Source organism: Cydia fagiglandana, chromosome 1 (genome assembly GCF_963556715.1).
Source record: "Cydia fagiglandana chromosome 1, ilCydFagi1.1, whole genome shotgun sequence".
In the NCBI taxonomy this organism is placed as follows: domain Eukaryota; kingdom Metazoa; phylum Arthropoda; class Insecta; order Lepidoptera; family Tortricidae; genus Cydia; species Cydia fagiglandana.
Window position 1 is genome coordinate 21,224,203 of NC_085932.1, and position 17,417 is coordinate 21,241,619.

General features: G+C 36.3%; 1 protein-coding gene across 4 annotated transcripts in view; it reads right to left on the reverse strand.

Annotated features, from left to right (window-relative positions):
- LOC134667014 (rho GTPase-activating protein 7) overlaps nucleotides 1–17,417 on the reverse strand; it is a 383,984-nt gene that overhangs the window by 34,268 nt on the left and 332,299 nt on the right. For all 4 annotated transcript variants that reach the window (XM_063524323.1, XM_063524331.1, XM_063524337.1 and 1 more), the window contains exon 3: nucleotides 9,400–9,548. In XM_063524323.1, the coding sequence (XP_063380393.1) occupies nucleotides 9,400–9,548 (149 nt within the window). The remainder of the gene's footprint in view (nucleotides 1–9,399; nucleotides 9,549–17,417) is intronic.

Here is a 17,417-nt window from a genome sequence, read left to right on the forward strand (position 1 = left end):
GTGCTTGGATCGCGTGTTATAATTGTGTATATCAGATAATTTTAGAAGAGAGTCCGCTTGTTTGTGAATTTCTAGCAAGGAATTATAGATAAATAACGAGATTACCGTCATTATGCCTAGTTTTCCAAAGAGAGGTTTGGCTGAGTCCCGTCGGTTGACACCGCACATGATCCTCATCGAACGCTTCTGTAGTACTAGTACTTTTTGAATATCCGATGCATTGCCCCATATAGTTATTGCGTAATTTAGTAAGGATTGAATATACGCATAGTAGACCATCTTTAAAGTTCCTGAATTTATTAGAGGTTTGAGTTTAAGTAACGCAAAATTTGCCGAAGAGAGTTTGCTACAAAGTTTCTGTATGTGATCTTTATGTGTTAATTTATTATCTATTATATATCCTAAAAACTTATTGCAATCTTGATACTTAAGAGTAGATGGGTTTTTGTCTATTCGAGAATTTGTTCTATATTTAACATTTATGGTCTTGTCGGTATTCAGTACTATCCCGTTTGCCTGGAACCAGTTCTGTAGGCTACGTTGGATTTGTATCAGCTCTTCCTCCATTAAGTTGACTTTCGCGTGCCTCACTCCCACGTGAGTGTCGTCAGCAAATAGAGTGACTTGTGCAAAGTCTGGAATATTTGATGGTAAATCGTTAACGTATATCAGGAATAACACAGGGCCCAGAATCGAACCCTGTGGTATTCCGACATCATTGTTTTTAAATTCCGATTTGCTTGATCCAACCTGCACGATTTGACTACGTTCTTTCATGTACGATGACATTATATCTAAAGCTGTTCCATTAAAGCCGTAGTACGTGAGCTTCGTCAGAAGAATGTCGTGCCTAAGGCAATCGAACGCCTTAGATAAGTCACAAAATATGCTAGCACACTGTTGTGACGTATCCAAGGATTCAAGTATGAAGTCTAATACTCTTCTAATTGCAGCCCCGGTACTTTTGTTGGCTCGGAATCCATACTGGCAGTGCGTAAAAAGATCATTTTCTTCGAAGAATGTTACTATTCTCGACTTTAGTGCTGACTCTAGTACTTTTGAGAAGACAGGCAAAATACAAACCGGTCTATAATTGTTCGGATCTGAAGTATTTCCTTTCTTATATATCGGTACTACTCTGCCTATCTTCAATACATCTGGAAATACCCCTTCCCTAATGCAGCAGTTTATACTTTCCAAAAGAAGTTCCATAATGTTATCATTAAAACTAACAAGCTTAAGACATCTGGTGTCCATTTCTAATACATCTTTAGATGCATTAGATATGATTTAGATGCATGCACTATAGTTAACAAGGAGGATAATCCTCTTTGGCCCCAACCTTTACATTAGTGACAACCATTTTAATTGGATTTCACTTCACGCTACTAACCGAGCGTACTTGGACCAAATTCGACATGTACAACTGTCAGATTTCGCATCCACGTCAAATCAACAGTTGATTTTATTGCATACTGAGTGTTGATTCCATCAACGGTGGATAATATCATTTGGTACAACGAAAACTCAACTCTAAACTAAGGGTGGTTCGGTTTGGTTTGCTTGTCACTCTAACTGTGGATTGTTAATGTCAAATTTTGATTGTACGTATTCGAGAACTTATGATTTTTCCCACATCAACGGGAGATCAACACGATACGTCAAACGTCGCTTGTCGAATAGGGGTCCTTATATCAATACATAATATATGAATAGGTGTTCCGTCTTTTTGCATTTAAAAGCGCGCATTTAAAAGGTGTGCTGCTTAGTAGATTCAGTTGTATTTAAACTTGGATAGTTACAATTAAAACTATCCGAGTTTCACTTCCAAGAATATTTCAATGGGAAACGCCTACACTAGATAATAAAACCGCTTTTAATAAGATTTAGGTACTTTAACGTCCATAAAAATATTAACAACTTGTTATGTTGTTACCGGAGATCTTACAAAAAATTAAGAAACAAATGAAACGGTATTTAAAAAAAACATTATTCCGTTTCTCACGCATTTTTAAACCTGTCACTTAATATTTTAATTTTAAACTACCGGCATTAATTAGCACTTATTACACCCGTTAATTGCTAACGGATCGCGTGACCTGTCAAATTAAAAGGTTTAGAAATAGAATAAATGGAGTCCGTTTCAAACGTTCTCACGCAGTATATTTCTGGCTATCTGAATTTATTTACGACGTTTCAAGTGATTTGTCAGTATCGTTTTGAAAATATTGTGAAGGTCTTTACGTAATTTTATAGATTACGCATCTGTGAATACTTTTAAGCTGAAGATGTTGTTATAAATTGACATTTCACGTAGAGTTGTTCATCTTAGTAGTTGCTCATCTCACGACAAGCTGCATAAGGGCTGTTAGGTACCTACTACCATTACATTATTGTTCAATATCAATTCATACACCTCACGTGAACTCTGGCTTAACGTCGGGACAACGCTAGGAGGAAGATGATACAGTCGCCGTCAAATATATTGGAGCGGCCAAGGTGCTCATAAATATCTGAACACGCCTCTATTGTCAAGGCTATAAAGTGCGTGTTCAGATATTGTGAACACCTTGGCCGCTACGATATATCTGATGGCGACTGTACATACATAAAAATATGGTACTCATACTTATAGAGCTAAAATTAGATTTGAAAGCTTTATGGTTTTTTTCACAACAATAATGGATTACGTATTTACCATCGTTAAATCCATCCATCCATCGTTATCATACTCGCGCCACGTAGTCCGGTGGACGCACATAACAGAGGCAATTTTAGGCATGACCGATCTTTTGCTCTATGGGAATAATCGCCTTGCCATTTGTACTACTAGCAGTGCTAACAGTCTCTTAACAAGCTAATCAGTCTGTGGTATGGTATCCATTGTGATGTTTAGAAAGTATGTATTTCATAAAAAGTGAAGAAGATTTCTCGTTTAAATTTTTTTTTCCAATTCCGTAGTTTGGAACTGCGTCTTATGTCATTCTTATTGCAAAGCCATTATCTTAAATATAAGGACCATTAGGCGTTTTCTCTATCTTCATACTACAAAGTTAAATTAAAGTCATGACCAAATAATGCTAGGTGAATCCTTACAATAAAATGTTACCAAAGATAAAGGTCACAAGTAAGTTTACGTACCCACAAAAAACTATATGGTACGTAAACATCTTCACATTATAATTTCTTTTCATAAAAAATCTGACATAAGTTTCAAATTTTTGCCAAGTACTACCTCAGTAGCAAGTAGTAACGTGTCGAAACGTTTCTATCATTAACTTGATCATCGAGAGCCGATAGCGTTCGCGTGAGGTGAAATTGTTATGATCTTTGTATGACTCAAGATGGTTGCAATTTGACGTGACCTTACCCTGCGGTTACGACTTTAGGGCAACCGTTTATGTGCACACGAATTTGGTTTCTACGTTCTTTGATGATACCTTGATATCTGCCTAAATTGCTCAGTTATTATATGTAGTACCTACCCGCATAACCGACACTTTTCAATGTGGCTAAATACGTGACTAAATTTTGGTGGAAGCCAATGCATAAGATCAATACCATCCCGGACGATAACTCATAAAGTGGTTAAGGGCGATTATTTATTACACCCCTTACCACCACCCTTAACCTCTTAAAGAATTCTTTCCACCGCCATACAACCGGCTGACGATTATTTACATTCATAATAGCATCTAAACTATCATCTGGCAAAGTTTCAATCGGGATGCGATGACTACATTTGTCTTTTACGTGTTGGGTAACCCAACTTGGGTGGCTGCCATTCCTCAACTCACCAACGGAACGGCAGCCGACGTCCACGAGGGTTCATTACACATCGCCATTAACCACTTTACGAGTTATCACCCGGAATGCGATGACCGACGAAATTTGCGCCTGACCCGTGGTCTATGCGAAAAGATGCAGCATGACAGAAAGCTTATTGTGAAATATTCGATAGAATCTTTATTTTTAATGCAGTGAAAACAATACATCACCGAGTCCACAATAAAGAAGTTTAATGAAGAGACATTTCTTACAGGTACAACGATATTTGATTTTCTACTTAGGCTTATTCTTATAACAATGGACACTTGATACATCTCGTCAATTATAGTCTCTCATAACCGGAAGCGTTTTATAATAAATTTATTCATTATTTTATCATAAAGTGTTTTCCATTCTGTGTAAACTGTAAAGTATGTTATCAATTACTATAGCCAACGATAGGAAAAAGATTGCTTTTAAGTAGGCGGGCAACTGGTTTATGACCCAACTTCTATCAATAATTTATTCTGACAGCATCTGATATTATCTCATTCTAATTTTGTGCAGTTTTGAATGTACCGCTAAATATTATAATTAGGTTTTTATTGACATACATATATGTACATGTACAGTCGACGTCAAATATATATGTTTACATGTTTCGCCTTATTACAAAGGAGTAAGGTGCAAAAGTGTAAACATATCTTTGACGTCGACTGTACTTACATGCGATATTACAGCTCAAGTGCTCAATGTAAAAATAAAATGTCTACCTGGAAATTTCACTCATATGGTTTGAATTCGGAATCTAAAGTGGTTTTTCTGAAGGTCGAAACAAAAATTTGGAAAGGCAGAGTTGCCATTTTTGACATCACCAGCGTTACATATGCCATCATGAGCATGTTTGAAAAATTCTTAGCGCTGATTTAAATAACAGTAAATCCAAATGCTTGTAGAGAAAAAAATATCAGATTAAGAATAATACAACAATATATATTCAGTGCTGAGCTAAAAACAATCAATAAACCATACCTATCGGAAACATCTCAAACATATCACATAGCGCTGTTCCGAACCTCCTACTCTAAAAAACGCTTTATCGCACATCTAATAGAACAAACAAGTATAATTTGTATGATATATCGATATGCAAATAGTGGGAGTGGTAATCGATACAGCGTGTCGGTATCGAATAGGCTTAGCCGATTATTCGATAGTATTGTCGTTACAACAGCTGATACGTTTGAATGGGCCTTATCTTTACATCTACCTACTATCTTGTTATAAACGATATTCGCCAAAAAAGAAAGTAGGTACTTGGTTATGGTTATGACTGTTATAAGGCTAATTTGTTCAAAACACAACTTAGATATATAGCACACAGTGAATAATTAAAAAACCGGGCAAGTGCGAGTCGGACTCGCACCCATCCAAGTACTGACCACGCCCGACGTTGCTTAACTTTGGTCAAAAATCACGTTTGCTGTATGGGAGCCCCACTTAAATATTCATTTTATTCTGTTTTTAGTATTTGTTGTTATAGTGGCAACAGAAATACATCATCTGTGAAAATTTCAACTGTCTAGGTATCACGGTTCGTGAGATACAGCCTGGTGACAGACAGACGGACGGAGGGACGGACGGACGGACGGACAGCGAAGTCTTAGTAATAGGGTCCCGTTTTACCCTTTGGGTACGGAACCCTAAAAACGATATAATAAGTAGGTACCTACCTACAAGAAAATATTAAAATTGATATCCAGTCATGGACATATATATTACTTCGTAAGGACGCGGCTAACGAGCACTAAAAAGGGGGCCGCTACATGGGTGTGATATTTGCATTTATCACACCCCGGCGCTCAGTCGTGTGGCGAATTGCGCAGTAGAAAGTTGTCACGCAGCATAACACAAAAATGCCTTATTGCGTTGTAAAAGGGTGCAAAAACCATTATAGGAAGTATAAGAAAAAAAATGGGACCTCATATCATCGGTAAGTAATTTCCAATTAGGTTTATTTATTGCTTAAAACCAATTTTAAACGATAATTTTATTTCATTCTCACGCGCAACTGATGTTCGCTCGTACGTCATAGCGCTAATGCATTAACCTTGTAAGGACGTCATTTCTCTTTGGAAGTTATTATGAAGTAGAAATGCATAATGCGTGATTTGTATAGGTAAATTTACTTAAATATGATTAGTTGATTACCTACCGGATATAATTACCGAAATTAAAGTACCTATTGTCTGACTTACAGAGTTTGTTCCCGTTTCTTTTACATAATTATTAAAAACATTCAAAATAACAAGATCAAGTATTTGTTATTGTTTTATTCGTTGACTTAGGTACCTAGTATATTAATTCTTGTCAGGTATAAGTTTTTAATTAACTGTAGGTAAAACTCAAAAAAATTTAACAGGTGAGCGCTAGGAACAAAGCGCGCATTTTCAAACACCGATTAATTCACATCGCTGTATTTATTACTTTCCATTACCTACTTATATTTTTGCATCATGTTTGTGGACAGGTGGCACGCTCTCGTTTCGGAGGCCAAGATTCTCTTTGGATCACTGAGCCAAAATAGTTAGTTAGTTTGTATTGCTGTATAGATTCCTTCTTTTTTACTCTACCTGTTTTGCAAACAAGAAACTGACAGAAATAGTTGTTCGCCGCATTTTACCCGCGAAAGCTCGGGAGGTACTTATCGAACTGTACTGCTGTAGCTAGTAGCTCGGCCAACTTGTCGACCTTGACAGAGCCGGCTTAAGGCTCCTCTTCACGTTGGGCCAACGCCAACGCCAACGAGGGACGCAGCCATGCGGTAGAATGAGATAGCAATATCACTTGCTCCTTCTAACGCATAAATGCGTCTCTCGTTGGCGTTGGCGTTGGCCCAACGTGAAGAGGAGCCTTTACACAGGGCGGCACACCGCACGGCGCGAATGTTTAAAATATTGCATTGCCGCCTGAGACGATAATGACATCACGAAATAACGTAGAAGAACGGAAACTTAGAAGGATAAGTTCGCCCATTTTAATACAATAAATATCGTATTGATTAACCATAAACTTATTCGACGCTCCTCTGATATAAACCGCGAATAAACTTAACAAGCCTTGTACGCCCGTACAAAGTTATCGCGAGAGTCGAGCTCACGTAGTTGTACGCAGTGTGTAACAGATGGCGCTTTTTTGCTGACATGAAGCTCGCAACAGGCAATTCGTATGCATGCGCTCATCCATAGTTTATATCTATGTATCCAGTAACAAAAAGTCGGCCATGTTGTTTGCTAAGAACTTAAATGAAATCATGATACATTGCATGTTGCATGTTATTTTAACTCAGGTACGTTATTTTTAACAGCCCGATTCCAAATGATATCTGATACTTATAAAACGTTCGATAGCTAATTCAGCTTCGCATCTCATTTCGTTCCTATTTTATTCGACCATAAAATCACAAACAAGTAAGTACAGCTAGGTCGTAATGTTGTAGATTGAATAAACATTTTGCTGGAAAATGAACATGGATGTTTAAACGTGTAGGTACCTAGATATGTTAGAATAAGGAAGAATACATAGTTAAAATACATACGTTTAAACCATCGAAGTGGCCGCTATTTACTCACCCAATCCAGAATAGTTATGCATTACTTTTGTGTGTAAGTTAGCAGGTTAAGTGAGCGAGGTATTCAAAATCCAATCTATCTAAAATCCAGTAATAATAATTCTTATTACTGGATTTCAGATAGATAATTAACTTTCTCATCGTAATTACCAAATTCTAGTGAGCTGTGAGGACAAAAATTAATTAAACGACTGAATAATAAAATATTAATTAAACCATACCTATTACTTCATCAATATTCAATATCGGAATTATTTAAATCGTTTACGTCAATTAGAAACAATATTAATAATATTACGGCTAATCGTACGAACTGAAGATATAATCGAGTAGAGTTCATTTTATTCTCTATGGTATAGCAATAAGTCGGTAGGTACAGTCAACATCAATAGCAGCGAATAGAGCAACGCTTCAAAAGGTTTTGCCATCCTCTAATAGTTTAGAGAGAGCTATTAACAATATTGTCTAAACTTCAATTTTTTTTACATATAAGTATACTCATACATCGAATTTAAACTGTTGTGAGACATACTAACATAGAATAATACAACAACAAAAACAAGTGAGTCTAAACCGTAAAATTATTCAATATACTCATACACTTTTTATAAAGCTATCGAAGAATACTAATACTATTAGGGAATAATAAGCTATGGACGCATGGTCTCTTTTATTATTGATGGTAAAAGTGTACCGACTAGTGTCCCGACTGACCTAATAATAAATATCTAACCACCGTTCCAGGGAGTGTGTTGATATTCAATTATACATGCCACATTTCAAGTCAATATTATATTCAAAGTTGTTAGTCCAACTCAACATATAGATATTGATTTGAATCTATTCGTCATTCCGACAACAATCTTATACCTACCTACTCGAACCTTATTCCAATTAAAAGTTATGGGGAGAAATTAAACAACAATAAAAGTATTTCAACGATACAAGCATTTCTCTACGTTAGCTGCTAGTATTTTCTAAAGAGAAAGATATAGATTTTTCTAACAACATAGAAACAGTTTCAATGATTCTATTTTTAGCCGAAATATAACGAGACAAGTTGTCCAACTAAGTAATAGTTTACACAGACAATAGTACGGCGTAACAAATAACAATCTAACTTCTTCAATCAGTGTAGCGATTGAATCTTGCAAAGAAGACAATTATATTAGAAAAAAAGGCAACCAAACTAGTTTATTTATTGTAAATGTCAACCGCTACATAAAATCTCTTTTTCAATAAGAACTGTCCTATTCCTATTTTATATTAAGTAATAATCAAAATCATGGCGCTTGCTCAAAGAAAATTATAAATGTTTATTTGTCGACCATGATTTTGTCAGTCGAAGCGACAAAATTTTGTAAAAAACACAACTTATTGTTTTAGAAAAAAAAATGCTTTTCACACGGTTTTGGGTCCCAATGTAAAACTAGTTGGTGATACCGTTCTGAAGTATATTTTCGAGCTTTCATAAGTTAGCAAATCATTAATTTATGTTAATATTAACAGTGGATTTGTTATACTTAAATAACTGTATGTTTGTGTAACAAAAGTAGATAAAATTCCTGGGTCAAACAAATTATTTCTCGTTTTTATTCTGTCCCGTCAGCCAGGAGTACAGTTTATTTAAAGAACTGTTATACTTACCACGTTTTACTAGCATGCGTATTGCGTAGTATGTAGCAGTCGTGGCTCACTCCGCGATTTCATCGCTTTGCTACAGGTAAGTAGCTACAAGTACATCCGTTCGACACCAATTTTAGTGGCTAGCCATAAGCCGCGCGTGGCGCTGTCACCACCTAGCGGTCATATCTGTCCTGATCGTAACAGACGCGTTTTGTTAGAGAGTGAGTCTTCTGTACCTCTGTGGTAGTAGATGGCCCATTATGGAAAGGATTTGTAATCTTTTACCTACGGGTTAGTTTTGAGCGCCGTAGCTTCTATTTACGGTCTATTTTTGAAAATATTGCTTCTAGAGCTAACTAGTTAAAAGAACTCACCGATCTCTTCTGATGGTGATGGTGCTCTAGCTTCATGTTGGCGCATCGGTTGAGTGCAGTCAGCCGCCTGAAGAGGGACTGCAAGGAATCCGCGTCCAGGAACGGATGGTCGTTCTGTACCCCCGACACGTCGATGGGAAACTGAAGGTCTGTAACAAACAAGACATTATGATAAACTGAAATAAAGATATCATGATGTTAACCTTTTCACTGTAATTGAAGGGATGTTTACAAAAACAACATAACTGACTACACTGGTTGACACCTGAAACGATTAAAAGTGCTCTTAAAAAAGTGTCAAACGCTCTAAGCAGTTATGTTGTTTTTGTAAACATCCCTTCAATTTGACTTATCCGAAATGACACGCACACGCGAACATTACGCGAGCTAGCATATAATAAATCTTGAACGCGTACGCTTAAGTGAAAACAAACGCTTAATAAGCGTTTTTGGTGCTATGGAACCAATAATACACGACATCTTACGAATTTTGTGGCGTTCAAAACTGTATTTTACTTAGTAAATCTCATCTACTTCGACATTTAGAGTAGGTAAAACGGATCTATAATTGAAAGTTAGAATATTAATCTCGGCAGAGGCGAAAACATTATAGTGATATATACATAGCAATGTACAAATTGCAGAACTTTCCCAAAAAGAGGAAACGTTCTCGAGAATGTTCTCAGAACATTCCTGCAACATGGAAATTATTGTTTAAACAAGAGAATATACTTGAAATAAAGTTTAAATAGGCATTACTTAAAACAAAATGTTATTATGCATATATTGTGAGGGGGCAGGTAGAGGAGCCTCACGGGGATGATGGGAATGAAAAGGCAGGATCCAGAGCGATGAGGGGTATTTATTATTTAAATAAAAAGGCACCTGTAACAATACAGGTTACGTGTTAACAGATAGGTATGTATAAAAACACTTTCGTAATTCAGAAGGTTAGAAATCAAATAACTTACAATATGTGCCTTGGTGATGATGTAGATATATATCTGGAAGGTGTGCAGGGCCACAAAACGAGCACTATACTGAACTGCACGCACTTATGAATTATTACGTTTACTAATAAAAATCACAGTTAAACGGTCGTGTTTAGAAACTTGGGAAGTACAGTCCGTTAGATAAAATGATGTTTATCGATCAAAGTATGTGATCGAACTGAAAATAAAAATCATTGAATGGAATTTGGAATAGGATTTGAATTTCAAAAAGGAATTTAGAATTTGTATGGTGCCAGAAATAGTATGAAGGTCGATAGTGTAACGCTTCGTTACACGCACCGTTACACTACCGGGGTCGCCCTGGAAGGGAAAATCCTGGGGCTTATGGCCAAAGGATTTTTCCGTAATGTAAATATAATGTAATGAATATGGGTATGAGTGATAAATTTAGAAGGTGGGGATGTTATATACAATGTTTATCATACAAGAGAGGCGATTTAAACATGCATACCAAAGGTCATTCATACATCATCTTATAAAATTTTGGTTAATTGTTTAACCAAAATAAGTTTCAATAGAGTACTCCTTTAAGTAGAGGACGTACTCATTAAATCGCTCTCCATTAGTATTAAGGCTTATTAATCAGTAACCACCCGCTGAATATTAATGAATCTAAATATAATATCTACAATAATGTGTACCTACAAAGAGTACGATTGTTGAAATTTATTCAACAAAATAATGCCGTATGGAATGTAGGATTACTACAAAATATCATAAGATAATTCCTTAATGGAATTAATAAATGTACTGTACGGTACGTATGTACCTAAGTACGTAAATATGAACGTTATGTCAAGGGAAGAAATATATAAATAAGTATTGTTCTAACTCTGGTAGAGTTAGCTTTGAATAACGTTATATGAACGTAATATAACGTTATATAAATTAAATAGTATAAACGAACGTATAAATTCGTACTAAGTAGGTATGTACGAAATGTAATGAGTCCGAAATGTATAATGGGGATGAGATATAATTATAAATGTATAACATTATATACAATATTTTACAAGTTAGGAGCTTAGGAGAAAAGTAGCTAAGTTTGAGCCAAATAAGAATCTAATTAAGGAAAAACAGTATATTATTTATTTTAGAATTTTGGGGAGAGGTTTAAGGTCTCTAATATGCCATCGTCCGAGCATTTTGCCGGACATGTCTTGTAGGACATATACTAAGGGTGATATTTTTTTTAGGATAGAACATTTAATAAACTTGGGTGCAAGTTTAGCAGAATAGTGTTTAGGAGAATTACTAATTGCGTAATTTCGTTTCCAGACGATGTCATTTTCGTTGAATTCGAAATGTTGGTGATGTTTATTATACGATGAAGAATTGGTTTGGTGCGCTCTCCAAAGACGGGCTTGTACTTCGGAGAAGACAGGCTGGAGAAGACCAAGATTATCAGCGTATTCGTCTCTGGGCGCGAATATAATATCATCTGTGAGATCAGATTTATCGTATGCTGATCCACATGTGACTAATTCGCGACCAAATACAAGGAAAGAAGGAGTATAATTTGTTGTTTCATTTACGGAAGTATTAATAGCAAATTGTATCTTATGTAGGTTGATATCCCAATTCCTGTGGTCATCCTGTATGAATGAGGATATTGCTGTGGTAACAACTTTATTATATCTCTCCACGGGATTTGGTTGGGCGCATTTAATTGCGCAATAGTGTATTTTTGGGATCTGATAGGAGTGGAATAAATCCGTTGTCTCTTGACTAACGAATTGAGGACCATGGTCAAGAATTATGGTCTGTGGGATTCCGTACACTAGGAAAACTAGGTTTTCTAGAATATGAACGATTACTGATGACGTAGCACGTTTAATCGCAAAGAGGAGGCAGTATTTTGAAAAACAGCAAGTAACGACAAAGATGAATCTGTTGTGTTTTAGTGTAGTAGGCAAGGGGCCGATCAAATCTATTGAAATGCATTGAAAGGGTCGAGAGCATTGCTTAGGTTTACCCATTAGGCCAAGTTTTAGTTGGGTTTGGTGTTTGCAAGCTAAGCAAGTCTCGCATTTGGCAATAAAATTTGAAATATCTTTGTACATTCCTGGCCAAAAATATTTCAATTTAACTTTATTGTATGTTTTAAATGTTCCGAAATGAGCGCAAGTTGGGGTGGAATGATTTTCTGTGATAATGGGTATTCTGTACTCTAGTGGGATAACTTCTTTCCAATTATACTCAGATTGGAGTAACGAAGGGGTTTTTGAGTATCGGTATAATTTATTATTATGTATTATGTAATCTGGAGTGGTGTTGGGGTTAGAACTGCATTTAGCGTAGATATTATTATACCAGTCGTCATTGGTATTAGAACTATTGTAGTTAATAACGTCTACTGAAGGTAAGCGTGATAAAGTGTCAGGGATTAGATGATCTTTACCACGTTTATGTTTAATTTCGAAGTTAAATGTAGATAGACGAATACTCCAGCGGGCTAGACGTCCGGTTGGATTATCTAGATGGAGAAACCATTGTAATGCGGAATGGTCTGTGTAGATTGTGAACTTTAAGCCGTTGTCAAGATAGCAACGCCAATGTTCTAGGGCTAGTAAGACACTTAAGAGTTCTCTTTCTGTAATTGAGTAATTTCTTTGGGGACCAGTTAGGGATTTGCTCATATAAGCAATGGGTTTCTCAACGCCATCAAATTCTTGGGTCAGCATGGCACCGATGCCGAAGCTGGATGCATCACAGTGGACTGCGAAGGGTTTTGAGAAGTCTGGGCAAGCAAGAACAGGGGTAGAGACTAGAGCTTCTTTAATGGATTTAAAGGCATTGTCTTCTAGTGATGTCCATTTAAATGGTGGTGCTTTTTTGGAAGTGGAGGTAAGTTTAGTTAGTGGTGCAACCTTTGTGCTGAAATCGGGGATAAAGCGTCTATACCAACTTGCTGTACCTAGGAACTTTTTAACTTCTCGAGGAGTTGTGGGAGGTGGGATGTTAAGTATTGCCTTAACCTTGTCAGGATCTGTTTGAAAGCCGTGTTCATTAACTATGTAACCAAGATATTTAAGTTCTTTTTTGAAAAATGAACACTTGGGGAAGTTTATAGTAATGTTGGCTTGTACTAGCCTTTGGTAAACTTTATTAAGTAAAGTGATGTGTTCATCGAAAGTATTACTTATGATGATAATATCATCTAAGTAGGTAAATACTGAGTTATCAAGGTTTTCAGAAGGGAATAACGCATCCATAAAGCGTTGTTGGGTAGCAGGGGCATTAGTCAATCCAAAAGGCATTACGCGAAACATGTACATGCCTTTTGAGGGTACATGGAAACTAGTTTTAGGTCTATCAGCAGGGCGTAGGGGTATTTCCCAAAATGCTTTTGCTATGTCTATCGATGATAGATATTTAGCATTTTTTAGATTATCTAGAATGTCAGAAATGAGTGGGAGTTTGTAGGCATCTTTGCGCGTAATCGAATTTAGTTTACGGCTGTCGATGCAAAAACGCCACGTTCCATCTTTTTTAGGAGTTATTATGACAGGGTTTAGCCATGGGCTTTCACAGGGTTCGATAACATTAAGCTTTAGCATTTCATCAACTTCTTTGCATAAAGCTTTTTGTTTCTCTGGAGAAAGCCTATAGCATCGCTGTTTGATTGGTGGATGGTCACCGGTATCTATGTGATGTTCAATGAGGTGGGTTTGTCCTAAGGGTTTGGTTTCTGTTGAAATATTTTTAAATTTTTCAATAATAGTATCTGAAATTAACTGTTGAGTTTCAGAAAGGTTGTCATAATTAGTGATGTGTTGGTCGCAGGTGGAAATAACTAGGGTATCTATATGTTTATCAGAATATGACGTTATGTCAGGTAATATGTGGGGAGCTATATTGAATTTTCTCCAAAAATTTGTGCCTAGAATCAAGGGTTGCTTTATAGTAGGGATAACATGAGCGGTAATAATAGCCACAATATTTTTGTACGAAATTGGTAGTTGAATTGTACCAATAGAGTATATAGGGTAGCCGTCGGCTACAGAGCCTACGACTTTATGGTCGTAATTTATGGTAAAATTGTGGGATAAGAGAATTTTATGGGAATTATTTCCGAAAATAGTTAAAGCACTGCCACTGTCTAAGAGGCCACATAAAGTTAAATTATTTGTCTGGATGTTGACATAAGGTCGTTCATCGTATGGATCTTGAGTGAAAAGTGCTGATGTAGTATTGTATGATGACATAAATAATTTAATGGTATCTAACCATTGGTTCCATTCTGTAGCAGTAGTTTTATTTAAGTTACTTTTCTCCTTTATGCGTTTTTTGGAAATTTATGGCAAACTGTACATTTTGCAAAAGTGACATTTTGTTTGCCACAGCGGAAGCATACTATATTTTTACTTGTACAAATATCTAAAGAATGATCGTTTGTTCTGCAACGCGGACAGGAGTAACGTAACGTAGAAGGTGGTGCTGTTACAGTATGGACCGGTTTATTAAATGGGAATGGTGGTATGTACGGTTGGGAAGGGGGGGTATGGTTAGAATCTTGTTGAATGTTGGTATAGTTGCTAGAGCTATAAGTAGAGGTAGTATTACAGCTTTCGTACCATTTGCACGATTGGAATAATGTGTCTATAGACGTAACATCTGTAGGAACTAATCTGGAACTGTAATAAGGGCTCATGTTTCTACGGAGGATATCTATTTTTTGTTTTTCAGAAAGGGGTTCATGTAATTTGGAAAAGAGGGCTTCCATGGCTGAAAAATACATTATTATTCGTTCATGTTGTTTTTGTTTACGGGAATGTATATTTTGTAGTAAGTTGTGGTCATGGTCATGCAATTCGAAATCTTTTAAGAAGTGGGTTTTAAATGATTTCCAATCTGTAAGGGTTGTTTTCTTTGACCTATACCAATCTAAAGGAGTGCCTGATAAAAAATCGTATATATATTTGTGTAAGCGTTTGTCGTCAATGTTACGCGCAATTGCAAACTCTTCGATGTTTCGAATAAAATCATAAGGGCAACTATCGCCTTTATAGTTGTATTTTTTAAAATCGCTTGGTTTTGCTTCAGAGAGGTTGGTTAATTTTCGAGCAAGTAGGTCTAAATTTGTGGAATCATCTATCAAAGAGGTTGCTGACGCGTAAGTTGACGTTGTTGTTGACGGTTGTGACATGTTAAATTTTGTTTGACATTTTGACAAAAATTCGCATATTTTCGAATAGTTGTCAATAATTTCTGGAGATAATTCAGTGGTAATATGGAGACGTTCTATTCTGTTATATAAATGAAATAAGAAAACCGCTATTCTATCGTGCTTCGCTTGGTTGGTGGTCGCAAGCTGTAGCTGAGAAGAAACTATTGTGAGGCATCTGCTAATTTCGGTGATATCCTGTTCAAGATCATATGGGCTGGAGAGATTCGAACACGGGTCCGCGAATAAATTTGGAGTGAGGAGCTGTCTTAAATCATCAGCCTGCGCGGTGGCTGGGAACTGAATGTTCCTGAGTTTGAGCTCATAGATGAGTTCAGGTTTATTTAATAGTGCTGGATTCATTGTTTATTAAAGTGGATACCTATTACGAAGAGAATAATTGATGTTATCAATATAAATAAAATATGTAGTTATTAAATTTTATTTTTTATTGAATCGAAAGGAGAAGTTTATTGTGATATTAAGGCTTAGTTGTGTATATTTATTTAATCGGGTGAAGGATAAGCTATCGGATTATCTCCAACAGTACTGCCGTAAGTCAGGATTGGTTCGCACTTCAGTGACTCCAAGGAGTTTTAAAAACACTTAGGATTGAAACCAATTTGTGAGATTTCAGTGGAAATCTTGGATTGTGTAATTGTATGTGATAGATGTTTTGTGTAATCACTATGTTAAGAGTTTTGTTATGTGGCGCGACAAAAAGCGTAGGACGCTGGCATAATAGGGATTAGAAAATAGATATAGATAAATTGGTATAAGATGATGAATGATGATAGATGTATATGTAATTGGTTATTTAAGGGGGGAATTTTGGTTAAACGGTTGAGGATTAGATAAAAGGTTGGTTGTAAAATAGAAAATTAAATAAAATGATGTTAGGCCGAGAGATATTGCGAAAATTTGAGTTGGGTCGACTATAACCTTTTAGAATTTTGAAAAGATCTTAAAGCTAGCAATTACAAACAATATAAAAAAAAAATTGTTAGAGAAAGGAAAAATGTAGGACTGGAACAGCTGGTTGCGGTTGTTGGGTAGGAGCAGGTGCTGGCACGGAGGTACTGGAACGGGCTGCTCAGCGTCGTAGGGCGGGTGGGTGTCTTGTCAGGTCCGGGTTTGAGCACGTTGGTGGCGCCAGTGTGAGGGGGCAGGTAGAGGAGCCTCACGGGGATGATGGGAATGAAAAGGCAGGATCCAGAGCGATGAGGGGTATTTATTATTTAAATAAAAAGGCACCTGTAACAATACAGGTTACGTGTTAACAGATAGGTATGTATAAAAACACTTTCGTAATTCAGAAGGTTAGAAATCAAATAACTTACAATATGTGCCTTGGTGATGATGTAGATATATATCTGGAAGGTGTGCAGGGCCACAAAACGAGCACTATACTGAACTGCACGCACTTATGAATTATTACGTTTACTAATAAAAATCACAGTTAAACGGTCGTGTTTAGAAACTTGGGAAGTACAGTCCGTTAGATAAAATGATGTTTATCGATCAAAGTATGTGATCGAACTGAAAATAAAAATCATTGAATGGAATTTGGAATAGGATTTGAATTTCAAAAAGGAATTTAGAATTTGTATGGTGCCAGAAATAGTATGAAGGTCGATAGTGTAACGCTTCGTTACACGCACCGTTACATATATTATTGTCTTTTACAGTTAGCTATTTTGTTGATGTGATAAATTTACCAATAAGTTGCTTAAATTCTCACTGTATATCAGAGAACATTTCGACTTTAGACAATTTTTTCCAAAAAATTTTTTTTTGTTTCATTAGAATCTAGAGGCCTCTATCTCCCGCCATGCCAA